General features: G+C 50.1%; 9 protein-coding genes across 9 annotated transcripts; 4 read left to right on the top strand and 5 right to left on the bottom strand.

The window, feature by feature from the left end:
* Window positions 1-352: 352 nt before the first annotated feature.
* N7509_001753 (putative autophagy protein (Atg22)) lies at window positions 353-2,286 on the top strand (the record flags this gene model as incomplete). The annotated part of the gene is made up of 6 exons (XM_056626390.1): window positions 353-510; window positions 580-614; window positions 687-1,442; window positions 1,506-1,630; window positions 1,696-1,857; window positions 1,918-2,286. The coding sequence occupies 6 exons, from the start codon at window positions 353-355 to the stop codon at window positions 2,284-2,286; spliced, it is 1,605 nt and encodes a 534-aa protein (XP_056492185.1).
* Window positions 2,287-2,659: 373 nt separating this feature from the next.
* Window positions 2,660-4,273, top strand: N7509_001752 (uncharacterized protein; the record flags this gene model as incomplete). The annotated part of the gene is made up of 1 exon (XM_056626389.1): window positions 2,660-4,273. One exon carries the CDS (start codon window positions 2,660-2,662, stop codon window positions 4,271-4,273), a length of 1,614 nt encoding a protein of 537 aa, XP_056492184.1.
* A 1,056-nt stretch (window positions 4,274-5,329) lies between these two features.
* On the top strand, window positions 5,330-7,122 carry N7509_001751 (sugar porter family MFS transporter; the record flags this gene model as incomplete). Its single annotated transcript, XM_056626388.1, has 6 exons — window positions 5,330-5,426; window positions 5,481-6,103; window positions 6,133-6,301; window positions 6,355-6,574; window positions 6,647-6,716; window positions 6,763-7,122. The coding sequence occupies 6 exons, from the start codon at window positions 5,330-5,332 to the stop codon at window positions 7,120-7,122; spliced, it is 1,539 nt and encodes a 512-aa protein (XP_056492183.1).
* Window positions 7,123-7,378: 256 nt separating this feature from the next.
* On the bottom strand, window positions 7,379-8,689 carry N7509_001750 (KRR1 small subunit processome component; the record flags this gene model as incomplete). Its single annotated transcript, XM_056626387.1, has 2 exons — window positions 7,379-8,557; window positions 8,630-8,689. 2 exons carry the CDS (start codon window positions 8,687-8,689, stop codon window positions 7,379-7,381), a joined length of 1,239 nt encoding a protein of 412 aa, XP_056492182.1.
* A 2,184-nt stretch (window positions 8,690-10,873) lies between these two features.
* N7509_001749 (class I SAM-dependent methyltransferase) lies at window positions 10,874-12,295 on the bottom strand (the record flags this gene model as incomplete). Its single annotated transcript, XM_056626386.1, has 7 exons — window positions 10,874-11,055; window positions 11,111-11,349; window positions 11,454-11,575; window positions 11,746-11,811; window positions 11,871-12,025; window positions 12,096-12,217; window positions 12,291-12,295. The coding sequence occupies 7 exons, from the start codon at window positions 12,293-12,295 to the stop codon at window positions 10,874-10,876; spliced, it is 891 nt and encodes a 296-aa protein (XP_056492181.1).
* A 5,695-nt stretch (window positions 12,296-17,990) lies between these two features.
* Window positions 17,991-19,031, bottom strand: N7509_001748 (uncharacterized protein; the record flags this gene model as incomplete). Its single annotated transcript, XM_056626385.1, has 3 exons — window positions 17,991-18,199; window positions 18,256-18,463; window positions 18,609-19,031. The coding sequence occupies 3 exons, from the start codon at window positions 19,029-19,031 to the stop codon at window positions 17,991-17,993; spliced, it is 840 nt and encodes a 279-aa protein (XP_056492180.1).
* A 696-nt stretch (window positions 19,032-19,727) lies between these two features.
* N7509_001747 (gamma-tubulin-complex subunit SPC97) lies at window positions 19,728-22,520 on the bottom strand (the record flags this gene model as incomplete). Its single annotated transcript, XM_056626384.1, has 4 exons — window positions 19,728-19,809; window positions 19,862-20,064; window positions 20,122-22,115; window positions 22,181-22,520. The coding sequence occupies 4 exons, from the start codon at window positions 22,518-22,520 to the stop codon at window positions 19,728-19,730; spliced, it is 2,619 nt and encodes an 872-aa protein (XP_056492179.1).
* Window positions 22,521-22,858: 338 nt separating this feature from the next.
* pup2 (proteasome core particle subunit alpha 5) lies at window positions 22,859-23,941 on the top strand (the record flags this gene model as incomplete). Its single annotated transcript, XM_056626383.1, has 5 exons — window positions 22,859-22,883; window positions 22,938-22,950; window positions 23,024-23,102; window positions 23,247-23,590; window positions 23,662-23,941. 5 exons carry the CDS (start codon window positions 22,859-22,861, stop codon window positions 23,939-23,941), a joined length of 741 nt encoding a protein of 246 aa, XP_056492178.1.
* Window positions 23,942-24,137: 196 nt separating this feature from the next.
* On the bottom strand, window positions 24,138-26,108 carry N7509_001745 (glycoside hydrolase family 154 protein; the record flags this gene model as incomplete). Its single annotated transcript, XM_056626382.1, has 3 exons — window positions 24,138-25,282; window positions 25,343-25,641; window positions 25,711-26,108. The coding sequence occupies 3 exons, from the start codon at window positions 26,106-26,108 to the stop codon at window positions 24,138-24,140; spliced, it is 1,842 nt and encodes a 613-aa protein (XP_056492177.1).
* Window positions 26,109-26,115: the final 7 nt, after the last annotated feature.

Raw genomic sequence — 26,115 nt, 5'->3', positions numbered from 1 at the left:
ACGCCCGCCAAATCTGAGCCGCGTAATAGAAAAGCCGGACCATTATCTTTCCACTAAATGCACGTCCGGTGTATGATGGCTGTGATAGGTCCCGGGCCGAGTCGCTAAGGTCTATCTAGGCCGGACGCGGGCATAGCGTGGGGCCTACCCAGATTGTTATCGTGCGATCGGCACTTTCAATCCAATGCGACTGGCCGTTTGAAGCTACACAGGGTTTGGCACCGCGCGGGGCAAGAGCGGCCGAGCCAGACAGAACTCCCGTATTTATCAGTCAATTTGTTTTTTCCCTTCTCCTCTTTCTCTCCTCCTTTTCTCACTCCCTTCGCTATTCCCCTCGAGTGATCCTGGGATCATGGAGCCCGATAAAGACAAGCACACCCTCTCCGCCGAGGAGGTGGATCACGACGTGTCTCAGATTGCCCTCGGGGACAAGTCGGAGCAGCTCGTGGCTCCCGATCAGTTCGATGACAATTATCGCACGACCAAGAATGAGATCTGGGCTTATTATGCGTGCGTTGTTCGTTGAAGAGGAAGCAGGCTCAAACTTGGGGCTTGAAACTAAAGACACCCCATATCTAGCTATTATATCGGAAACAATGGATTGTCGCTATTCAGTACGTTCGATCTTCGCGAACCTCGGGAGATCCCAAGACCCTGAGGTCCTCTTCTAATACCCTATGTGATAGACTTCGCGCCCACGGCTTTCCAGAATTTGTTATACCAGGCCGCACCTTCCGACGGTGTCATGCAGTTTGCGGGAAGTCCCCGGTCCATAAACAGTATCGTACTACTTTGTAACGGCATCTCGTTTGCCATACAAGTGTTTGTCTTCTTGACCATCGGTAGTTTCGCCGATTTTGGCTACTGGAGACCCAACATCCTGATCGCTCTCTCCATCATTGCTTGGGGTATTGGGTTTGGCTGGCTCGGGGTGCATACATGGGACAAATGGGAGGTTGCGGTCGGACTCTATATTGTTGGTCTGATCGCCTACCAAACCACTTTGACTTTCTGGACCGCCGCCTTCCCCGGACTAGCTCGTAACACCTCTGAAATGAAGGAGAAGGCCGAGGCATTTACTGCGGGGCGAATCACTCGCGATGAATACGACTATGCCGACACTATGGCGCGTAGCCATCTCGCCAATGTCGCCTTCTATGTGCAGTCCTGTGGAGAGGTTGTCATTCTAGCCGTCATCGTCGGTATTATGTTTGGCCTCGATGTCAATGCCGGCCAAGAGGAAAACAACTGGGGGCTTAGTGTGCTTATTGCTTTTGTCTCGGGCGTATGGCTGCTTGTCTCTTTGCCTTGGTTCTTCCTGGAGAAGCGCCGCCCCGGTCAAGATCCCGGTCCACGGGGTGTCCTGATTGCGGGAATATGGCAAGTCTGGCATGCGATGCAACAGATTTGGAAATTGAAGCAGAGCTTCATCTACCTTGTTGGTAATACTTCCCCTGAATCGGCTTGCAAGTTGTGATTCCAAGACTGACCACATACTATCATAGGATATTTCTTGCTCGGAGACTCTTTGAACACTACTGTCACGGTGATTGCTACATTGCAAAATAGTATCGTGGCTTATAATACCTTACAATTGACGTATCTCCTGATTGTGGGAATCGCTGCCCAGGTATGTTTGCATTCCCGCTGGATACCCCGAAAGAAACCCCCTAACACTTATACCAACCAACACAGGCGGCTGGTATCTATACCTTCTGGTTTGTACAAAAGCGCTATAGACTAGGCACTAAAACTATGTTCAATACCATTGCGGTTGCGATCATCCTTCTGGACGGCTGGGGCATGATCGGAATCTGGACAAACAAATTTGGATTCCACAACACATGGGAAGTCTGGGTAAGTTGAAATGCGGCGAAGACGGTTACAAAAAACGATGCTAACATGCTGTCAACAAAGGTTTACCAAGCGTACTATGGCTTCTTTGTCTGCCCCTGGTACAGCTACTCTCAAATCATGATCTCCGAGGTCACACCTCGAGGCCACGAGTTCCTCTTTTTCAGCCTGTTCAGCATCATCGGCAAAACTTCTTCCTTTATCGGGCCTATTGTCTCTAGCGCCATTATTGACGCGAGCCCTAGTCACAACAACTCGACTCCGTTTTACTTCCTCTTCGCGCTCAGCTTGGTTAGTTTTGGCGTCTTGTTCTTCTGGGTCGACCTCAAGAAGAGCCAGGAGGAACAAGAGAAGTTTTTAGTCGACAAGCTGCGACGCTTGAGGGGCAATGGAGCCTCTGCGACGGAGAGCAGTGTGTCGAACGCTGTCTAGATCAAGGACCTTGGAAGCATACCTTGGTCTGGTTCACATATTCGGCCCCTGTATATAGTTCATATGCCGCCCATACACGACTGGCGTTAAATATCATTTGTATTTGTTTTCCACAATCTAAATTGGACATACCTAAATTTACTATGACCAGCATTAAACATGTGGTACTAGTATTTGTGCTGTCAGGCCCGGAATCGATGAATGGTAGGCCTCGGCGCCGAACAAAAACAGTTAACCTCGTCTCGGCGCCGAGTATCCTCCCGTCAAATTGTTTATAAGCTGGCCCTGTTTCTATTTCACCAGACACAATTAATGATATTTCTTCCAAGGTTATCATCCTGAATATAAGTACAAACAATTTCCATATTCCACAATGTCCATATCTCAACAGCCTGTCATCGTGGTGGGCGCCAGTCTCGTTGGGCTTTCCGCAGCTCTATGCCTGGCCTCCCAAAAAGTACCAACCATCGTCCTCGAGAAACATGGAGGAATTTCCCAGCACCCGCGAGCTATTGGATTTACAACCCGGACCATGGAAATTTATCGTTCTCTTGGAATCGAGAACAAGGACCCCGCACCCGAAAACTTCGTTCTTCAGCGCGCCCACGTCGAAAGAGTGACTGGCGAATGGGTCAATAACTCGTCCTGGTCTGACACCAAGAGAACCTCTGAGACCAACAAACATGAACAAAAACCTTCGAAGCCCGATGGTCCCAAAAAGGAGTATTCGGTGGAACGTGGCTCAGCCATCCCACAGGATAAATTAGAGCCCATTCTCGAAGCACTTGCACTCGAGCGAGGCGCTGATATTCGCCGGCAACAGAAGGTCATATCGTTCGATCAAAATACCGAAGGAGTCACCGTCACCGTTCAAGACACTCAAAGAGATCAGCATCAAATCAAAGGCTCCTACGTAATCGCCGCGGACGGCAACCGGAGCACAATTCGTGAATTACTCCAAATCCCACGCCACGGCAGAGGATTCATGCAAAACCTGCACAGCGTCCTATTCCGCGCCCCGATAGAAGCATGGACGAAAGGAATCGTACAATTCGACATTGAACAAACCGACCTCAAAGCCTTTCTCGCTTCCTACAGTGATGGACGATGGGCACTAATGTTCAAAGACGACATCGAGCGCGACGAGAATGCCCTTCGAGAGGCAATTTACCAAGCTATCGGACGATCCGACTTCCCCATTGAAATAATCACCACCGGTAGTTGGGAATTGACTGCCCTTGTTGCAGACACGTTTCGATCCGGAAGAATCTTTCTCGCCGGCGACGCGGCGCACACCCTACCGCCAAATCGGGGTGGATATGGCGCGAACACCGGTATCCACGACGTGCATAATCTTGCATGGAAACTCTCGGCTGTTCTATCTGGAACATCGTCAGAGGATATCTTGGACACGTATGATGCCGAGAGACGTCCTGTTGCGTTGCTGCGGCATGATCAGATCTTCGTGCGTGCGGATTATAAAGTGCATCTTGATGCGGCTACGACTGCTGGCGAGAAGATCGACGATGATGCTATGGAGTTTGGTCAGATTTACCTTTCTAAGGGTTTTGTTGGGACGGATGAGGGTGTGCCGAGGGCGATGAAACCTGATGAGTGGAATGGTCAGCCTGGTACCCTTTCTCCTCATATTTGGGTCTTCAAGGGTGGGGAGCGAGTTCCGCTCTTGGATTTACTTGACCATAACAGGTGGACAGTTGTTTCCGAGAGTTCTGTTTGGCGTGATGCTGCTACGAGCGTGGCCAAGGACTCGCCTATCCCCCTTCAATCTCTCCAATTTGGTCACGATGTACAGCTTGCCCGGCAGCAAGATTTCCAGAAGGCTTTTGGTGTCTCTTCAAGCGGAGCCGTTTTAATTCGGCCCGACGGTTATATTGCTTGGAGGGTACAAGAGCTACCCTCTGATGCTACTCAGATTCTTGACGGAGTTTTGTCTACTGTTTCGTTCCGAGCGAACGGCTCTGGCTAGCGCAGGCGTCCTTGCGCCGGCGGTATATCCCTACTGCCTAACTAGCTACTAGTACGATATCTAGTACTATTCTCTAAATCGGCGTGTTGTTATATCAGTTTCGGGTCTTTAATTGATAATGATATTTTGAATTATTAACAAATTTTGCTGACCATACTATCGAAGTCGAAGTGAAATGTACGCGTAGACTCCTTTGAATCACTTCGCGTCTAGCAGTCAGTTCAGTCTGAGATTATTTCCCCGCTGGACGGCTAGTTGCATACGACATCCCTACCCGCTGAATGGCTGTACCCCTCTCGGGTTTCATCCGGGGTCCGAATCCTGTGCGACTTATTGACTCGGCCAGGTGGGATTTCTACGGCTGACCAGCGTGGCAATCGAGGATTCTAGAAGCATTCACGGCAATGCTGGACCCCGAGGGATTTATTTTGTCACTCGAAAAGGTTTTGATATTGATGTTTCTGTGTAATATAGAGAAATCGTGGCTCTGGTACCTTTATATCAGGGGTTTCCTTGTATCCCGAGATTCGAGATCCCTATCTCCAAATGCTTAAATCCCTATCAGTTGATGATATCTTACGAGTAAGGAAGAAGATACCGTATATGGCGTGTATAGTCACACCGTAATGGAGGAGTAATCCCAAATGTACTTCTTGATCATGTAACAATGAATCAAGACCTTTGGAGAAAGATGATATGAAAGAAGATGGCCTTACTGAGTACCACATAACATGACCTTATCAATGCCAATTATTAGGATTAGGGTACTCATATTCCATATTCCATGTCTCACAATAATTATTTTTCCATAGTATCTCCCAGTGAATGTTCCCGTTTTGTGTGTCACCGTCACCGTTCACCGTTGCCTTGTTGGTTTTTGCTGACGGCACCTTCCACATTAGGCCTGCTTTGCTTTGCTTCCCTCTCCTCCCTCTCTTCCCCTCCTCTTCCTCTTCCTTTCCTTATCCCACATGGTCAACCTCACCCAATAATTGACTCACTTGATTGTCTCCTATCAAAATATTCTCCTTTGTTAAGCCATCCCATGATCTCAACATGGCCAGCCACCTTGTCGGCACGGCTGATCTCAACCTCATCGAGGCCCCAGTCACCTGGCATGCCTATCTGATTTGTGGCTTCGCCAGCTTTGGAGGTTAGTACTAACAAACTTCTCGATTTTATGATTGTTGAATCTTACTTGTTTCAGGTATTCTCTATGGCTATGACTCTGGCTACATCTCGGGTGTTCTAGGCATGCCCTATGTCAAGAAACATTTCGGCCATGTGGTGCCAAAGTCCAAGGATCCGGACGGCTACATCATTGCCACCTCGCGCAAGTCACTCATCACATCCATCCTCTCTGCCGGCACCTTTATCGGCGCTTTGATCGGTGGCGGTGCCGCTGAGCGTCTTGGCCGTCGCCTCACCATCATGCTCTCGTGTCTGATCTTCTCCATTGGCGTGGCTGTCCAAGTCGGTACCGTCAACATCGCTGGTCTTGTGGCAGGTCGATTCGTCGCTGGTTTGGGTGTTGGGGGTGTCTCTGCTACTGTCATCCTTTACGTCTCTGAAATCAGTCCTCGCAAAGTCCGCGGGCTGTTGGTTTCCGTCTACCAATGGGCGATCACAATCGGATTACTCGTGGCATCTGGCGTCGATCAAGGCTGCAAAAATCGCCCTGATCGGTCCTCCTATCGTATTCCCATTGGAATGCAGTTCATCTGGGCCTTCATTCTCGCCGTTGGACTTTTCTTCCTCCCCGAGTCCCCTCGCTACTACGTCAAATGTGGTCGGATGGAGGATGCCCTCCGTTCCTGGAGCGAGTTCGAGGTCAGCCCGGAACCAATCCGGCTATTCAGGCAGAACTTGCAGAGATCAAAGCCAACTTCGAGTACGAAAAGCAAATTGCGAGCACTTCTTGGGCCGACTGCTTCAAAGGGGGCATGTCTCGCCGTGGAAATCTTCACCGAGTGATCATGGGAACTTGTTTGCAAATGTTCCAGCAGTGGACTGGTATCAACTTCATCTGTGAGTTTGAACTGAAGGATTGTGAGATGTTTCTATAATTAACAAACTTCAAGTCTACTACGGGACCACGTTCTTCCTGCAGGTGGGCATCAAGAATCCCTTCCTGATCTCGACCATCACAGGCATTGTCAATGTTACGACCACCCCCGCCTCGTTCTACATGATGGAAAAGTTTGGTCGCCGTAAGCTCCTCATCTATGGTGCCGCTGTCATGTGTGCCTGCGAGTTTATCGTCGCCATCGTTGGCGTTGCCGCCAAGGGACAACACGCTGCGTAAGTCAAGGATAATTTCAATATACAACGATAGTGAGCGGTGAACTGACATTCGTGCTACTTTTCACACAGAGAGATCTGTTTGATCGTCTTCACTTGCTTCTACATCGCTGCGTTTGCTACCACCTGGGGTCCCTGCTGCGTGGGTCGTCATCGGCGAGATCTATCCACTCCCCATTCGAGCCAAGGGCGTCGCGCTTGCAACAGCCTCAAACTGGCTCTGGAACTGTATCATTGCGGTCATCACCCCGTACATTGTGGACGAGGACAAGGGTAATCTGGCAGTCAAGGTATTCTTCGTCTGGGGCAGCGCTCTCGTTTTGTGCTTCATGTTTGCCTTTTTCGTCGTTCCCGAGACCAAGGGTCTATCTCTGGAGCAAGTCGACAAGATGCTTGAGGAGTCTACTCCCATGACTAGTGCTAAGTGGAAGCCCCATGATACTTTTGCTCATGAAATGGGCATGGTTGATAAGCAGGAGCCTACAGTCAGCCACCTCGAGGAACACCACTCGCCTGCAGAGCCGCTCGGACGTTACAATGCGGTTTAGGGCATACCTTGTGAGAAGAATCCAATGATCCTCTTTATCATGGACTGCAATGAGCCTGAGGGCTTAACGGAGGCAACACCAGCTTACAGAGAACAAGCAACTAATGATTTTACGGGGTGAAGGGTGATGTTTTATCTTTGATAGTGTCTTACAGGCTTAACTCTTTTTTTTACCCTTCCGTTAAGCGTATGGATTCTTGTTTGACCGTTTGAAAAGCATGTTGTAGAAAGTAAAAGACAGTTTGGTATTGATCATTTTACATACAAATCCATGAGAAACACAGAGAGCACTGCAAAGGAGGAAAAGATTTAAACGCCAGACCCATGCTCTGCCAGAAGCGCCAAAATAGAACCAGACCGAAAGACGTAGCCAGTTTATTCCTCGTCGGAAGCAGCCTCCTTGGATTTGCTCTTCTTCTTTTTCTTCTCCTTGCGCTCGGCAGCATCGTCCACGCCTGCATCCTCTGAATCGCGCTTGCGCTTCTCTTCTTTTCCTTCTTCTCTTTCTTCTCCTTTTTGTCCTTTTTGTCCTTCTTCTCCTTCTTCTTGCCCTCGGCATCGGCAGGAAGAGTCTCCTCGGGCGCGATAAAGTCCTTCTCGCGCTCGCGCATCTTCTCGTCGCGCTTCAAGCGCTGACGCTCGACAACCTCCTCCTTCTGCGCACGATCCTTGGCCTCCTTGGAAAGGAAGTACTCGCCAGACTCGATCTGGAGATCGACCTTGCTCTTCTCGGGCGCGGGCGGGAAAGGCGTATACACCTTCTTCGACTTGTCGGTAACCTGGAACGGGACGCGGCGCTTGGAGAGAGTTCGCTTCTTGAAGTTGGGCAGGAAGCGGTCCCAGGACTCGTTGGCCAGAGTTGGGTCCTTGGCCAGTTCGCGCTTGATCATAAGCTCCTTGATGTGGTAGATTGGGTGGATGTTCGCCATGCAGTCGTCGATGATGCGGCGGACTTCCTTGAGGCCCTTGAATGGGCCCATCACGGAAACGGTGTTACCCTGGACCATGATGTAGGTGCTGGTGAGGAGTTCGAGGGCTTTAAGGGTTGATCCGTTAGGGCCTAGGATTCGCTGGCGTCGCTTGACGAATCGCTCTTTGTTCTGTACTTGGTTGCGGATCTTGACGATGTCGCAGGCCATGTCGTCTTGGAGAATCTTGATGGCCTGTGTGACGGGGACACTACGCGAGAGTAGCTTGATCAGGTCGCGCGCTTTCAGGATCGAGGCTGGGTCGTAGGTTTTGCGAGTCGTCTTCACGGCCATGCTTCCCTCCACCAAATCGAGTGTGCAGGCGATACCCTGCTTCTCCAGGGCTTTTGTGATCGTCGGCCATGCTTCCTTCAAGTAACTCTCTCGGTATTTGGGGAACAGGATGACGAAAGAGGACTCTTCAGCGAAGTTTCCGGCGACATTGTCTTCGGGTTTGAACTCGTCGATCTGGGCGCAAAAGAATGGTTAGCTTGTCTGGGTGGGGTTTTTTTGGTTTCGTTGCGGAACGATTGAATTTACCTTCCACTTATCAATATCCTCCGTATCCCATGCCTTTTCCTTATTGTATGTGGAAGGCATTGTGGCGGGTGCTCAAAGTTGTTGGTAGCAGCTCAAATGAAAATCCGCGCGCCAACTTTTTTTTCTCCCCGCTTGCCGCCTTGCCCGATTAGGTAAGATTTGATGCCTCAGGATTCAGGTGTCGAATAATCTAGATCGGGCGAGGCGTGGTTGAGAGTTTTGGCGTGCATACTTCACATCGCACAAGGTGGTTTTAACGCATGCTGTATGGCTGGAAATTGGAGGCCCTTTGCCGTCCTTTTATTTTGATTGCTCTACACAGCTCTACCTACAACGGTTCTGCTCCACACCAAGACTCCGGGAAATGCACACTTGCATTTCCCACTAAACAACCCTGCAGACCACTGGATTCCGGCGACTCGCAAGGCTTGCGATTGGGTGGATAGCTTTTTGTGTGATGCATTGGGCACTGTTCTCTAGTGTCTACCGAGAACGATATGTACTCGTAGCCTCTCCGTTGGTCCCTGCCGGAGCCCCTGAAGGGGCAGACCCATAGCACGGGAGCTAGGACCGGTAGCTCTGAAGGTGGGCAGGTCTGGCCTGTGTCTGGAGCTTTTGGTGTCTCGGAGAAGTTCAGGGGATGAGAGTAGCAAGAGAGAAGGATAGGAATTCAAGTTCCGATTCAAAGCCATTGAATGGCGCATTTCGTATTTCCAGGATCTGGCGGTCGATGCTTGATCTCGCTAGCTTGGGGTGCATTCCATTCTGAACTCTAATAGGGCACTGAAACCCGGCACCTTGGAACGGGGATGTCTGGCCAGAGTAAGGAGACGCCAACGGTGTGTTCGGTGGGTGCTTTGCCCCCAGAAAGCTCGGTTTGGGCTCGACCTGGCTTTGTATCCCCCACGGCTCGCCCCCCGGAATACCTGTGAGGCTGAGGCATGGACCTTTTGTGAGAGACATCCTTTGCTGCTGCTGCTGCTGCTGCTGTTGACAAGGTGCCAGTAAAACAAATGATCAGGACTGTAGATCAAATCGGAATGGTCGGGGAGGAGAAGGCACTTCATAGCGTGCCTAGGACCAAGCGCAGGGTAAACAATCCTCCAGCGCGCGTACCATGGAAACTTGTTGTGCCGGGGTGTGTATCGTGCTCCCCCTGCAACCGTTGGGCAGCAATGACAGTAATAGTACTGGTAGCAGTGATGAGTTGAGGTGGAAAAAAGTGCCCGAAGTTGAGTTAAGGTTGAGTTGTGCACATCCAAATCTCGAGGCAGGCGCGAATGCGAATGGTCGATTCCCCCGGTCTCTCCTTCCCTGCTTCCCGTCAGTCTGGGTCAACCCCCTCCTGCTTCTCTTTGGCTTCTCTTCTCTTTTCCCGTTCTCATCCCAACGTTGGCATCTTATTTCTCGCCTCTCTCTACCTCTTTCTCACCATGAAGGGTCAATCTGAGATCTCGGCGTGATATGATATGGTCGGATCAAATCATAGCTCTCTTAGGATTCTTCCGTACCGCCTCCCACCCACTCATGAGCGTTTCTCATCTTCTCTCGACATGCTAAGAGCTTAATCACCCTGGTCATTATTTCAAAAGGAAAGCCACCGAGCCTCTATCTCACCCGAACGTCATATCTGCCATGGCCCAGAATGGGCCTCGGATCTTCCTGGTGATCCTCCCGATCCGCACGGAACCACATCCGCGACGATCCCCCCGAAGACCCTTATGAGCCTCAAGCACCTATCTTCTCAGGGATCCCGAAGGAACACTCAAATTGGTGGTTTGGAGCTATCAGGATCATTGCCCGACCCAGTCTGCTGGGGGGGGGGGGGTTGTTTCTGTGCGACCATGTCGCTCTGTTATGGCTCGGTCTCTAGGGTTCCTCTTTTACCCTACAAGTGACCCGAAGAGACGCATCCCGCAGCATCACACTGAAAAAGCAATGTGGCACTTGCTGCCCCACAAAAAGCACGTATGCAACCAAGAACACTTGCTTCACTAACCGTCTTTTGCTAGTCCAATATGTATATGCTTCTGAAAATGCAAAATATGCAAATGCAAAATGAACCGAAGCGCCAAGTGATCCGCATGGTGCCCATGGGCATCCTGAGTCCGCAATGATATGTGCAGTGGTCCGTGACAGACCTTCGCTGTTGTATTACACTCAACTTCCTTCATGTCTTTCGGCCGATGCAAACGTATCTGCCGAGTCAGTGATTTTCTGAAGACACGTCTCGAGTAGTTGCACCTACAAGGGGAAATATGCTTTGAGAGATGGATCTTTGGCCTCTTCCTGTGCCTGTTCCACCAATGTGTCGAAGTTCTCAATCGACATGTGCAGTCGTTTCGTGAGAGGGTATAGTGCTAAGGATCGAAGAAGCTTTTGAATATTACCGCTGTTGGCCTGGCCGATATCGCGTGTCCTCTGATCTGTATTGTGTCAAGACTGCTTCCTCTGAGAAAATCAAGGAAGAAGATGGCTTACCATTCCCCCATGCAGACAATGGAAGTGGAATCATCTTCGTGTCGACCTCTGTCAACCCCGCACTCGTCAACATGCTTCGCAGCCTGGTCCCAATCCTAAGATCCTTTCGGTCTTCTTGTGCGCGCATGTATTGTGTGCTCCATCGTCTCAAGGCATGCTCATCAGTGATTGAACCGTTGTCCGATTGGACATTGAAGTATATTTCGATCATTTGAACCCATCCGCCTGGTTTCAGCACCCTGTGAGAGAGTGAAGACATCAGTAACACGGTCATTTCAAATGGGGGTGATGGTTTGAAACTGCCGGCATTTCTGTTGTCGTTCACTCTGGGAGTTGTGCGTACCTCACAATGTCGCGGACATAGGTTGGCCATCGAGAATGGTGGATACCGGTCGCAAGAAGTCGAGACTGGACAAGATCGAAGTGGTTCGCGGGGAATGTGAAGTTTCGGTTCAGGTTGTCAACCTACGCAGAGTCTCGTCAGCACTTGTTTTCCAGGGGTCACACGTTCCAGTGTGGGCCCAGCATCCATCTACGACATGCGTGCCAGTCATAAAGAATGGAAAGTCGGGATCGACAGCATAGGCAAGACAGTGGCACTATCAGCGGTGATGTCGAAGAAAGGTTGCACTCACTTGAAGCCATAGGTTTTCAGGCACATCGTCAGGGCTCATGTGCGGGGCAATGTCTACGCCAATAACCTATTGACACCAACGAATGTTAGGTGACAATCAGAGACTGCGTCGGAAAATATGCTCACTTGACAGTCTGGATACTGTTCTGCGACCTCTACGGCCCATGATGCAGAGCCGTGACCACAGTCAAGGACCCTCTGTGGTCGTCGAATTGGTGGAAAGATTAGACGGTCATCGAAAATACGCTGAAAGACTCGCTGTTCTTCGTCGAGGCGTTGTGCTTCTTCCTAGTCATGCTGTCAGTGATCAAGAGCCTTTTTTAAGACTTCCTTCCTCCCAGTTCCTCTTACATCGTCGACTGGTCCAAAATATACCCGGTGGTCGATGGAATATTTTTTGATACTCGCGGCCGTGAACTGTGACAGTGTCGAGGAACTCACGATCCAGTTCTACTGTTTGCGAGTCTGGGCTGCTAACAAAGACCAAAGATGTTGGTTAGCTTTTTTGAGCACAGAAGGGAAGATCAATGAAAGGCTTGTCAGTACGTCATGTTCACCCTCTTTCTCTACTAATTATTAAGATTGTCGTGGATGTAAAGAATGGTCCCCTATATATGCGAATCCGTTTGACGAGTTTGGCGAAGGGCGGGGCTGAATTGTCCGGGGCCAAGGGGCGCAGCAGCCTTCAGTGCTGAAGGGGAGAGGAAATCAAAGTGCTGTGATTTTCATGGACGCGATCGGGTGCTGGGGGACGTTGGCGGCAACGGCTCTCTCGGACTGGATGGCGGCTCGAGGATCATTCAGGCTTCGTGGGCACCTGTCAAGGCCTGTATGAGGGGGCCACAGTCATACAAGACACGCACTAAAACGTACGAGTACGAATGAGAGGGCGAGTGTGGTCCGCCCAATCCGTCAAACGTCCTTCGTCGGAAGTGGCCTCTTTTCCGATACAAGAATCCTCTGATGACAGTACGGATCAGGCTTCAATTTCTGAAAGCCTTTGCTCCGTAATGAAGTCTTGTTGTGAGCGACAACCGATCGAATACGATCAACAACGAACGCGGCCTCCTAGTCGCCTGCGGAACCTTCCTGTGAATAATCCTGGTCTCCCCACTGACGCGAACTACTGCTCACTCGACCTTTGCGTCAGGAACTCCTTTTCTACTCCCGAGGGGTGGGTTGTACATGGAGCCAAGGGCGAAAGGAAAAGGGCGGGTCGGTTTACTAGCCGAGGAATGGTTCACGAACACAACTCCGGCGCTCCTGAATACATACCAAGTATCAGGATAGACTACTTGGGTCCGTTATGCTGCTTAAGGCTAAGCTAACAAACCTTGAGGATAGGCGGCAGTGCCGTCAACTAATGCAGTGTTCGCCGCTCGCATATGACCTCTTTGGTGTACCTCGAGGGGCCCAAGAGCGCCCGACAGTGTGGATCGAGGCAAAATTTAGTCATTTTGCCGCTTCAACTGCACATCTCCTGCTCCATCATAAGGAATACGTCTGTGGCTCAGCTGGCTGAAGTCAGGCAAGGTCCAGCGGCTGAGGCGCCAGGCTATGGAAAATCAATTCGAATAGATCATATTCTCCCTTCTCAGCACGAGGGAGTATCGCTACAACCACATTTCCATTGGCACGAGCCAATGATGTAATGGAACTCGGCCAAGAAGGGATCAGAAACATCAAAAAATCGGAAATAAAAAAATATATTAATAAAATCAAAAACTACCACCGACTATCACTCGCGAAATTTGGATTTGGCCGTCAGCCGCGATAGAAAGGGATGCATGAAATAACTATCAGGAGATGTCCGAGGTCTTCGGAGGTGACGACCTTTAATTTCTAGCATTTCGATTCGAACCAGATTCGAACCAGCCCTTGCGCCAGCCAGAACGCAGGCCAAACGAAAGCCCTGCATTGTGAGATTCCGAGGACACGGGAATGGATCTTCGCCTAACTCCCGCTGTCAGTCAAACCAAAAACCAGCAATTGGACCAGCGACCCAGTGACAGGTTTCCAATACGATCACACACGTCGGGGTGGTCCCTTACCCGTTGACCAATGCGCATGCAGTACTGTGGCGCCAAGTGGCTTTTACAGCTGGTTCCAAAGGACCCGATGGCAACCCCCAATCTGAGTGGGGTTGTCTGGTCCCAGGACCGGGTTCAGGATCAGCAGCATCCTCGTTGGGCTCCGTTCCCTCGGGATTTTTCTAGTGGATTAATTCATTTCCTACCTCTCACACCGCTTGTCCTGCGGAGCCTAAGGGACATTGGAGGCTGGATTGAAACGTATGGTTAATTAATACCTGCAGATGCGCTACAGGGATACTTAGAGCATTGTTCGGATCTGAAGGTGCACAAAAGTACCGACCAGTGCCAGTTTATATGAACAGTATCCATTCCTCTTCGTCAGCTTCACGCAACGAAGATCATGGAGCCAAGCAACTGGATATGTACTCCGTATGGAGTATGGAGTACTACTGGGAAGAGAAAATGCGGAAAAGGATTCCACTCTCGAGCTTTTCAGAACCTTTTCACTTTTTGATTTCATATTTTTGCATTCCATATGTCATCAAGATGTGGGCTTGTTCCTTCTGGAGGGGGGTTGGGTGTCCACTATCCATCCCTCGGGATTCCGTGAAACTCACGATGTATTTCTTCAAAGTGCTCGAATGGGCTAAGTACATACATGGCATCTGCGGATTCGACTCGGGTCAATGCTCCATCTAGAATCTTGCGACGCTTCCACCCAAACAGGGAATAAATGCGACGATGAATGCTAAGTTCGAGGTACTTAGGCTCCAGAGCAGGGCAGGGCAATGCTACACGTACCTTGTCTGTGCTGTACAACACAGAGGCGGGTGAGATGGTTACAGTGGGCTTCAGCCGTCTCCATTCTGGAAGGGAGAGGGGAGAGAGGGGGGATGATGATGTGGCCTAGGGCCCGGTTTTTAGGTTCACAAGTGCTTGTCGGGAAGGGCCCCAACATTTCACCATGTGGTGAGACTTCATTCGAGTGGTGATTTTTTGCATGACCCATCTGTGCAGTGTCGCAGGACGTTCGTGCATGGCCAGATGGAGTCAGAAGGAACGGCCCCTCCCCGAAAAGTGAACAAAGCATCCAAAGTGTCGGGTCTGCAGCGCACGACAGGGGTTACTTGCACCTATCTGGGGAGCACTTTTCTCTCATGGCCGTTTGGCTCTAATCCCAGCGCCATGGTTCAACCCTCGGGAAGGTAGGCCCTCCCAGCTTTTCCAGCTTTTCCAGCGTCCCAGCTTCGGGGGTGAGAGCGGCTGGGCCCGTTAGTGTCGGTTCTCTCTCGGACTACGTACTCGGGACGAGTGTGAGAGAGAAAACGAATGCCACTACGTATACTGTTTCGCAGTCCAAACATCCCGTGTGGAACAGGGACCAGATCTCCATTCAGACTCGGTCAATGATTTTGTTACCGCGCTGTCATCAAAGTGGCCGTGCACGAATGAAAGGACCTGCCTAAGCAGTACAACGCCGGTCTCCAACCAGGTTTGGGGGCCTGGGGCCTGGGGCGCCGGCCGCTAATGATCGAAACTAAATCAAAACCTGCGGGAACGCCAGATTTCCTCGTCCCGAGGATTGGGTTCGAACAGTCGGACAGGGAAAGCGGATCGACTTGTCTCTACCCGGAATGCTGGGTCTCGTTACTCCGTACACGCTTTAAGGGGGGGGGGGTGACAGGGGGTTGCCCCAGCTTATGTGCTTTTTTCCTCCTTTTTCTCGGCCCTTTCTCATCTTGGTTTTTTGCTTTTTTGAGGGCTCTCTCTCGGTCTCGCTCTGTGAAATATGTACATGGATCCTTCAACCCTGAAAATTCTAAGTGGTCCCAGCACAGTGGAACTACCGAGGTTAAATCAAACACATCAATCACTAGGAATTTTACATTATTGCTACAGTACGTTTGCAAGAAGTGAAAAGAAAAAAGAAAATCCTCATTGAGAAATGGATCAAATCGAAATCGAAATAATAAATAATAAATAAATAAATAAAATAAAATAAAAATAAAAAGAAGTGCCCACTTAGTGTACCACTCTGTCGGGACCCAGCCCCCTCCTTTTGCCTTTTGCCTTTGCCTTTGCCCACAAGAGAAAGTGGGCTGGGGAGGGGGAGAAGAGGAGGGAGGGGGGGGCAGATCTGCTATCCACTTGTTTGTATTGAGCAGGAAATGAGACGCTGTGTGACTTTGCCCGTCGCGCCTCCGGCCTACATTCTTCTCCGAAGTCCCCACCATCCTGTAATTATATGAGACGGATAGCCTCGGATTCCCCGAGTCTGAAACGACGGGAGTCCCGACAATTCTATCCCTGTACTTACGGAGTATATGTTGTGTGACCTGGGCTGAAGAGGTGGTTCCAGTGCCAGCGCCGAGTGCCTACCACCTCCTGGGCGAACATGTACGAGGAGTATGCACATACTACTAGTAGTAGTTAGTAGTGTATGCAACTGCGTTGACTAACCCAGTAATTACTCGTTAGTTAGCATACATGTACTCCGTACATGACTCGTTGACTGTTAATTGTCAAACTCTGCTTCAGTCAAGTTCAAGTTCCTTCTCGCCTTCGCGGAGATTCCAAATACGAGCTTCGATGGATCTTTGGATCTCGGGCCTCGGGGATTATGGAGTCGTTTGTCGGTGCGTTCGTCTAATTTTTCTTCTTCCTTTTTGCCTTTGAGCTTCACACGTCATGCTTCTTTACTCCGTTCCATACATAGTCCGCTTATGAAGAATAGATCGGTGGCTTTCTCGTAGTTTGGTACGCTAGTTGTGATCGCCTGTTGATTGGTATATATTCGATCTAGCGTTAAAAGTCAGGGTGTCATGGTTCTTTGAGATTGTTTCCGCTCTGGGTCCGAGAAGCGAACTTCAAGCTGAACGGCATAGGAATCCTGGAAATCAAGAGGATATTCCAATAGTTTCGTTGTTCAAGTTTTGGTTTGCTTTTTTTGCCCCATTACCCCGGTCTGACCCTGCTGATCGGATCGCAGCTCTCGGATTGGGTTATAGTACTATACTTTTCAAGTTGCTTATTAGGGCTTACATTACCATAGCTCCGGGTTTTCTCACCCAAGACATGGGTTTGGTTTTTATATCCTCGCCACCCGGGCAAAAGTACAATCGATCGGGGCTGGGAATTATATTGGGCCCAATTAGGCAATATTGTACGAGAAGAATTACCAACGCATTGTCATTCAATAAAGTCGACACTAGCACTGTACGCTGCTTATGATGACCTCAGGGACGTATTCCAATTTATAATGACCGTGACGTCGGGCTGAATCTACCTATATATGTAGCATCCGATGCGAGGTGCCAAGTAATTGATCTTATGACAGCTGCATTTTGGTGTATATTTGTTGCATAATAGAAATAAAAGCAAACCCCGTTCGTGCAGACCGATTATTCCGAGCTCAGCTAACAATTTAGCCGACACCCACTCTACTAGTATTCAAGTTCCAACTTGTATTATATTAGAGATGGGACCGAACATTATCACAAGATCTGCTCAGATCATGATGCGGCTGACGACACATGCTGAGTAGAATCATACCTAGGATCCACTAGTACTGTTCTAGCAAGGTTTATGACAAGAAAATGTCATTCTTTTAACCGAAGGTGACAGGTCGAATGTTGCTCCAAGCACCTGGGCAGTTACTGCTACTTTTACTAGTGAGGATTCCAACTTGACGTTATATTAGTATTACAAGGTTAATTGAGTCTGAAATTTAGGAATGGCTAGTGAAGTCGCTCCTTGGTATTCGCTACCTACTTAGCCTTGAAATACTAGTAATGTACTAGTACTACTAACACAACATATTTCCATAATAGAAGGTAGGATATTTGTACACCATGAGGAAGTGGAGATATATTAGATTAACGCTGAATGTCCTCCAAATTGGTATTGACTCGTCACCACTAGGCCATTATGAACGCCATTTCGCTATGCACCGCAATCAGCAAACCATGACCGTACAAAATAGGTCGCAGTCTGTGAGTATCACTTGTAAACGCCATGCACCCGAATAAAGGAGCGAAGAGAATCGCCACAACGCAAGAATAAAAACCCATGCACCATATACAGCCTGTGTAGCTTCTAATGCTCTCCTCGCCCGGGGTCACTTTGGATGGCCCGGCATTATAGGAGAGCCGGATATGTACCAGAGAAAGTAGCCTACCATCAACAAGGCCACCCATTCCAATCAATTTTACATTCACCGTGTGTCCTCTCGCCCAGTCATGAATTTCACACTGGCCGAGATAATCTCCATCACGATTTTGATTTCCTCTTCCGTGCGTGGTGCATAAATGAGAATATATTCCGCAGGTAGATCAGGTAACGTCCCAAAGGATAGGTATGTCATAGCCGATGTCCCAGAGAAACCATGGCGCTGGCCCCATCCCGCTTTGAGTACTTTGATGCCTGGTGTATATGTTAGTCCCGAATTGGTTCTCGGCTTGGAGGGATATGCGACATACAGTCTGCAGGCGACAAGACGACATGCACGGAGTGGTCATAACCCTGATGAATATGCGCAATCTCTCCCGCCATGCTCACGGCCAGATCGGTTATGGGAAGGTGGTCCGCTAGGAAGAATCCATCTGCATGTTGCTCCAGGTTGGATTGGTGGAATTTAACGAGGTGGTGGTTACGCAAACCGAAGGACCGGAACGCGGCGCGGAATTTCTGCGATGAGGTCCCGATTAGCTATTGGTCACTATATAAACAAATGAATAAAGCCAGTGCGACCCTGAGACGCAGGGTCCGCGGATCCAGATGGTGGAAACCCCAAAGGGAACTAGGCCATATTCATTATAACCGTTATACATACCTCCATGATATACTCGTCGGGAATTTGTGTCAATTGTCGCTGCGGCGCAACATGCGGGCCCACCTCGGGCCTGGTCTCAGGCGATCGCGTAGCCAGTTGTTCTTTCGATAGTGTCAAATATCCATCACCACCCATCCCGTGGCCCTCCGCGGCATCGATGCGACGCGAGTAGACTTCTGTGTCGAGCATCTCCCCGCGGAAGGGTTGAAAGAGCAGGCGAACGATCAGCCAGCCGATGACATTATTTGGGACGCCTCCTTGGCCGTAGGATTTGAAGGTGCGGTAGTCGCGGTAAGCGGCGGGGAGGAGGATGGTGGTAGTTCCTAAGAACGCGGCGGTGCCGAGCGCGAGGTTGAGTCGTTCTTGGGAGGAATGTGGAAGGCGGAGAGATGGAAGCGATGAGAGGATGGAAGCGAGCGGCATGATGGGATGGATGTGCCCTCTTTCTCTCGTTCTCTCAGGAGGTGTGTTCAGGTGTTGAAGGGGGTGTTGAAGAGACGTGGGATTCGGAGGTCCCGAGGTCGCATAAAATGATTGCGGGCGCCGGGGCTGACGTGCGATTAGCCCGACTATGGCGGAATTCGGGCGCAACACTAGGGTCCGTTGAAAGTTGGGGGCCGTGGGAGCCTCGCGTGGTTCTTCTACTCTCTATTCACTGGTTTCTTACAGTGGGATTGATAGTAGTAGTTATATTTATTTAATAATGCGCGCTGAATCCTCGGCGTAGCTACTTAATACATACAAATCTGATGCTGGTAGCTTGGAAAGCGGGAGTGGGCTTCCCAAGGTTCATCGCATGGGATGGCTTGTAGCTTCTATCTTATCAGTGGAGACCCCACCCAATAGCGCTGCCCTTGGTGGAGACAGGGTCATGTCGCCGTTGCAAGGTGGTATGATGTGATGGAGCGCTTGCTAATGGTCCCTGTTGCTCAAATTCCAATTAGTTTAACACTAGCATCCCTAGCGCCGAGGGAACTCGTGGTATAACCTTCTCGGTAAGCTTCCGTGACCAGCATATGCGTGCATTTGTTGGTGGTGGTGGATGGAGGTGTGCATCCGATGTGGCAGGTTCATGTGCAGATCTCTATGAAAAGCTGCACATTGGTGAGTGCGTCATATTCAGTCTTCTTTGCTGATGGAACTGAGAGAATGCGCAAGCTTCAATAACACAACACTCTCCGTGGCGGCGAAGTAGTTCAAACTGCTCTTGGTTAGTCAACCTGCTGCAACGACGGGTGTACATATCGACTAACCTATCCATGAGAATGCGCAGGTGGCGGTTAAAATGATCCTCATAGCGTCTGAGAGTATCTTCGAGCTTGCCTATGCGGGTCGAGTCATATCCTCGACTGTCTTCCACGGCCTGGTCAGGGTCAGCCGAAGCCAGTGCCCGTGAAAGCGATGCGGCGGTCCAAGACGCAAACATGGTGCAACAAGTCAGCAGTTTGGAATGAATCTAAAAATCAGTCTACGGTTAGTGCTACTTCTTTGCATGAAATATCTAATTACGTACCTTGAGAAGTTTGGCCTGCGTGAGCATACACTCTTTCAGGCAAGTGTCGAGGAAATCCACATGGTCCTGCATCAGCTCATCGACCGTCCGGTTGGCTTGCTTAGTGCCGTTCACAGTCTCTTCTGATCCATTGGCATCCTCTGCTCCATTAACTCGTTCCATCAATCCCACCCAGTTTGGCTCGATGACCTCGGCCGTGCAAAAGTACAGAAGTTGTTGCACAAACACAAGCATCTTTGCGCGCAGGTTCCATGCACGCCGCTTCCAGAGCTCCAGTCTCCGATCTGATGATTTATGTCGCCAACTCATAACCTTATTTTGATCTGCCCAGGAGGTGACCAGCAGCGTCTCCAAATGGCGTAGTGATAATAAATGGCGGAAAATGAGTTGGTATCTTAGAACCGTTTTGCGACTGATGACGAGCGAAAGTGGGAATGGCACAGAGTAGTCTAATTCTAGTGCATCAAATCCCACAATATTGTTCTCATCGTCGGAGCTGTGGGAGGTGGAGGCTTGCTGCTTCTCAAATGACACTTCGGGGTGGTCTTGGTCGATGCCAGAGACACTCACCACCTGCATCAGCCATCTTGTCAAGCCAATCTTGTTCATCCGTACTTTGACATCTTCTTTGAAGGGATCTTGGGCAGCAATACTGCCCGGCTGGCGGAGGACCAGATCGAGTAGCGATTGGAGTTTACCCTCATTCACAACTCGTGCTGGTTTGCGCAACTCAGATGTGCTCAGTTCAAGGAAGTAGGAAAAGAAATCAGATCGATCGAGGAAGAAGTAGTGTTTGAGTGATCGGAATCGCGTAGTCAGCGAGTTTTTGGTGAGAAGAAGATTGAGTAGAGATGCGTTGGCGTAGGTATAAGCTGCATTGACATTCTCCAGGAATCGCGGGTCGTCAAGAGTCTTGGGAACATCCTTGACGGCTTTGCTCACGTCAACACCACCACATTCTCGTACCACATTGAGATACTTTCCCGCGAGAAGGACCTTGTCCTTGACACTCTCGAGCTGTGGTGGAACCTCGGTGTCGCGGATCGTGTAACGCTTCTCCCAGTATTCGTCGGTGTAATCCTCCTCGAGCTTCTCGCGTTTGATCCACTTCTGCTCCTTGATCAAGAATTCCGCATGGGGGTCTTTGATACCACCGTGGTGCAACCACTCATTTAGCATGTTCATGTAGGGGCGGCTGGCATCGCGTAACAAACCCTGTATGAGAGATTTGCTGGTCGGGTCTCCTGATAACGTAGCAAGTTGCTCTGTCAACAGGCCCAGAACGTTTCCTCCTTTGCAAATCTTCTTGCTTGCCATAGCACCCGGCACCAGATCGCCCCCCTCTTTGAGCTGTTCTAGGATGTTATCCACGTCATCAAAGTCATCGATAGATTCGTCCAGATCGTCCGATTCCAGCAATCCATTGCGCTTCAGAAGTTCTTGTCCCAAAAGGTAGAGCTGGGCAAGGCATTGGCTGGTCGGCATCGTATGTAAATGAAGTTGGTGTAGGGTGAATGTCGGGTTGTTCAACAGCTGGCCTTCTAACTGAGCGATCAGGATCAGATAGTCCTTGAGGAGTTTGCGAATAGAGGCACAAAGTGCATGGCTAACAGCGCCATACTCAGCCCGACTCTGAATTTCCACGAAAGTCTCCATTGCACTATAATGTGTCGCCATCTTCAACATAGACTGGGTGAGGTCTCGTAGGGTCGGGTCCAAGCCTGGCGCTAATTGGTAAACGGGACCAGTAAGGCGGTCCTTCTCCGCGGCTGGGTCATAGGCGCTCTGGTAGTGAATATACTGTCCTTCGAAGCCCATAAACACGAATAGTAGATCCTCCAGGATGGCAGCTTCCTGCGCGTCTGACGAAAGCTCACGAAAAGGTCGAGGGGCGATGGATTGAGGCGCATTTGAAGCCAATGGAGGGACTGATACACGACTGGCGAGAGGGGCTGTTGAGTGAGGAATGAGACATGCTTGCGGATCCCAAGGCGCTGTGTATACAAACAAGTTAGTACGTCTCATCTCGAAGTAAAGCTAATAGGGGCAAATCACGAACCTTGGCTAGTCTCTGTCTCCTGCTTTGTAGCTGTTGCTGGTCTTGAATGCGCAGCAGGTGGTGCCTTCTTGGCTTTCTTCTTATCCGAGTCGTCGAATTCCCTTCCGGCTCGCCATTTCTCCGCCAGTACTGATCGCTCCGTATGTTTTCCGGTTACTTTTTTGACTTCGCGTGTTGTCTTGTACTTTGGACTGGTGGTACTTGTGCGCAAAGGGTCCATTTTATCGTTTTGGAGCGGCGATTGGGCGCCGTGTTTAAGCTTGTCGGCATCAACGCGACTTGAGGCAACGCGGGGTCGAGCAGTGCTGATGTTGCTAACGCGACGTTCAGGGATGGACATGATCCCGGAATGGAGTAAGCGATATCATGTAAGAAAGAGAAAATCGAAACAGCAAATCAAAACAGACACAGAAGGCGCGAAAGCTAATCAGCCCGGCGCGAGGAGGTGTGGTTGCGATGCGATGCCATGCTTCCCAATGGTTGGGCGACATTCGTTCACCGCCCGCCGCGCAGGCAAACAAGAGTTGCGTAGGTTACGAGCTTCCCGAGCTTCGTCCTTCAGTCTTCCCCAGTCCAATCCACCACTTCCTCCTCCCCATCCCTTTCACCTTCTCGGGATTTACTCGAATTCATTAATCTCTTCGGTGATCTCTCCCGTCTTCAGTCAACCCGCCCAATATGTTCATTGCCCGATCTGAATATGGTAAGCTCCGTCACATCTCACTCCACTGCCCGGATTGCTAACAGCTTCGAATAGACCGTGGAATCAAGTACGTATCCTAGCCTAGCTATCCCTCTCACTGCATCGAATCCCGTTCTCTAATAATGGCTCGCCCCATACAGCACCTTCTCCCCTGAAGGTCGTCTATTCCAGGTCGAATACTCCCTCGAAGCTATCAAGCTAGGTTCCACAGCAATCGGAGTACGTTCCAGCCCCGTCCAGCCTATATTCCCACCATCTTCCATCGCAATTAGACACGGACACAAAGGAGGGACAATTTGTTGCCCCGACTAGAGAGGCACTTGTTGCTGTCAGCCGGAGATCACCCCGCTAACATTGGTCAAGGTTGCAACATCGGAGGGAGTCATCCTCGGTGTCGAGAAGCGTGTGACATCCACCCTGCTCGAGGCCTCATCGGTAGAGAAGATTGTCGAAATTGATCAGCACATTGGTTGCGCCATGTCCGGTCTGCAAGCTGATGCCCGTAACCTGGTCGAGCATGCCCGTGTCGAATGCCAGAACCACGCCTTCCACTATGCCGAGCCCTTGCGCGTTGAGAGTACTACACAGGCCATTTGCGACTTGGCCCTCCGATTCGGAGAGAGTGGCGATGACGAGGAGAGTGTTATGAGCAGACCGTTTGGCGTTGCTTTGTTAATTGCTGGATTTGATGAGGATGGCCCTCAACTGTAAGTGGCCTTGCTGGGTGTCAATCCCTCCTATCTTGCACGGATTTAATGTCTCTAACTGTCAATATTAGGTACCACGCTGAGCCCTCCGGAACATTCTACCGATATGATGCCAAGGCCATCGGCTCTGGAAGCGAGGGTGCGCAGGCAGAACTGCAAAATGAATACCACCGTTCCTTGACGCTGGCCGAGGCCGAGACCCTGGTGTTGAAGACCCTGAAGCAGGTTATGGAAGAGAAGCTGGATTCAAAGAACGTCCAGTTGGCCAGTGTTACCAAGGAGAAGGGATTCCGTATCTACAATGACGAGGAGATGGGCCGGGCTGTCGAGCAGCTGGGTGGAAACCAATAAATGATTAGCACGTCTGGATTTTAGCCGCGATAAATAATCTCAATCCACTTCTGTTGAGGTAGAGAAAAAGGAGGTGTATGCATATCTTTGTTGAATCTTATAAGAACTCTAAAGGTCTATTCTACATATCTGGAGGTAGTCTCGAGAAACGGGGTGTTTTCTTATTGGCCAACGCTGCACCATCATGACTATACTATCATGCTTCTATTCTCTTCAGCAGCCATTCTGGAATCGTCGGTTTCTGATCCCACTGCGTACGCCAGTTCTCAGCATGGCCCGGCAAGGCATAGACAGCCGTTACCAACCAAAGATCTTGACCTGGTGATAGATCAATCCCTATCGAAGGCAATAGTGTCCGCCCATGGATGATATTAGAATTAGGGTCAGCAAGCACAATTCGACCAGTCCGCGAGCTGGAGGAGTACAACTCAGTGATACCCACAGCCCCAGCTGATGAAACCACCAGCGCACTATGATCATCATGCACTGAGCCCTCCGATTCACCTGATTTCATGGGCCCAAGAATCCGACCATTATCACTGCGGCATCCATAAATAGCAAAGGCACCCTCGGAGGTTTTGAGTGCTCGACCTGTGCGCACACGATGTGCTCGTATATGCCAATTGGGTGTCTCGACTGACGGTGGGATAAGAATCGTCTCTATCTCAACATCTGGCCATGGATTCCAGCTAGACACGAGTACCGGAGTACCATCTGAGCCAGGCTCCTCGAAATGAGCATCCACAGCAAGTCGTCGCGTGTGCCAAAACTCTCCGCCATCTTCAGACAATGCAAGCATGCTATCTGGTGCGAATTGTTCAAGTTGGTAGGAACCTGTAGGCACAGAATATCCGAATGCAGAGCTGTATGCGAACTTTCCATATTTTGCCTGCGTGGCTCTCATTGGGTAGTGGCACGCTTGTCCAGAGGACAGGAGGAATGAATGACCCCCTCGGCGTATACTTATATGCTTGGGATATTTGAGAGCAACAACTTCCGATAAGGAGGAGGGGCATGGCTCTTCCTCCGAGGCCCAGAATGGATGCGATTCAGGTAGCGCCAACGGAATGAAGGAAAGACAGCACCAATATGGAGATCCAGGCGAGTTATAGTTCTCAGTCAGGTACATGTTCGCATATGAATACCCGAGATTGAGAGTGCCGTCATTGTTGAAAATGTCTTCTTGCGTAGCCCACCAGCGAAAATTCCGTAATAAGAGTCCCTTCACTACGCCCCAGGTCAATGGTGCTGGCAGTTCCACGTCTGCGAAGCCCAGGGCTCCCCAGAATCCAACCATGGCGAAGCGATAGGTTAGAGATCGTCCGAACGGTATAGCCCGACCTAAATTTCGCGTAGTTTCAGTTAGCATTTGATGTCTTATAAATTCACAATGAAACATACCGTCTGGGTTGAAGTAGTACACGAAATCCTTCGCAAACTCCTTAGCTCGCTCGCGATATCTCTCAGCTCTCTCGGGATCAAAATCGCCAGCCAGTTTTGAATAGAGCAACTGCAGGAATTGAATAGCGAAAGAACCTGAGTAATAGTCCATCTGATGATGGCTTTTAGGCCCATCATTGCTCCAGCCTCCACCGACGTGGAAAGTATCCAAATGATCCATATCGGCTTCGATGCGTGCAAGAGAGTAAGAAGCACCATTCTTCCGTAGACCTAGATTCGCGAAGACCCGAAACCAAAGCCTACAACGAGAAATTAAAATCAGCTAGGTCCGATATCATGTCATACTGAGGATGTTAACTTGAACATACCAATTTGTATTAGGCATTTCCCGTGCATTAATACTCGCAAGCCAATTAGTCACATTATCCTTCTGAGCCTGCGTCAACGGCTCCCAAAAGACATGCGGCGCAACAGCAAGCGTGAAACCAATAGGACACATCTCAACCATACGCTGATCCGAATCTTCTATATTACCCCAGAATTCAACATGGTTCGGATCAGTGCCGTTGATGATTCCTTCGCGCCAGCGCGCAGCCTCGGCGTAGTCATAGTTCCCCGCAAGCAGAGATGCCAAAGCCCAGAGTGGTCGTGCATAGCCCTCGATTTGGGCGCCTCCTCGTCGAAGCGGGTTGTTGAGGTTCCGATTTTCACGCGACTGCCACCTGGAGTAAAGAGGGGGAGTAAAGGGTCCAATAGTGCACGGCATGCGGCTT

Source organism: Penicillium cosmopolitanum (assembly GCF_028827165.1).
Source record: "Penicillium cosmopolitanum strain IBT 29677 chromosome Unknown utg000004l:1.0-4361866.0:1.0-4365735.0, whole genome shotgun sequence".
NCBI lineage: Eukaryota > Fungi > Ascomycota > Eurotiomycetes > Eurotiales > Aspergillaceae > Penicillium > Penicillium cosmopolitanum.
This window is presented reverse-complemented; position numbering and strand designations above follow the sequence as displayed.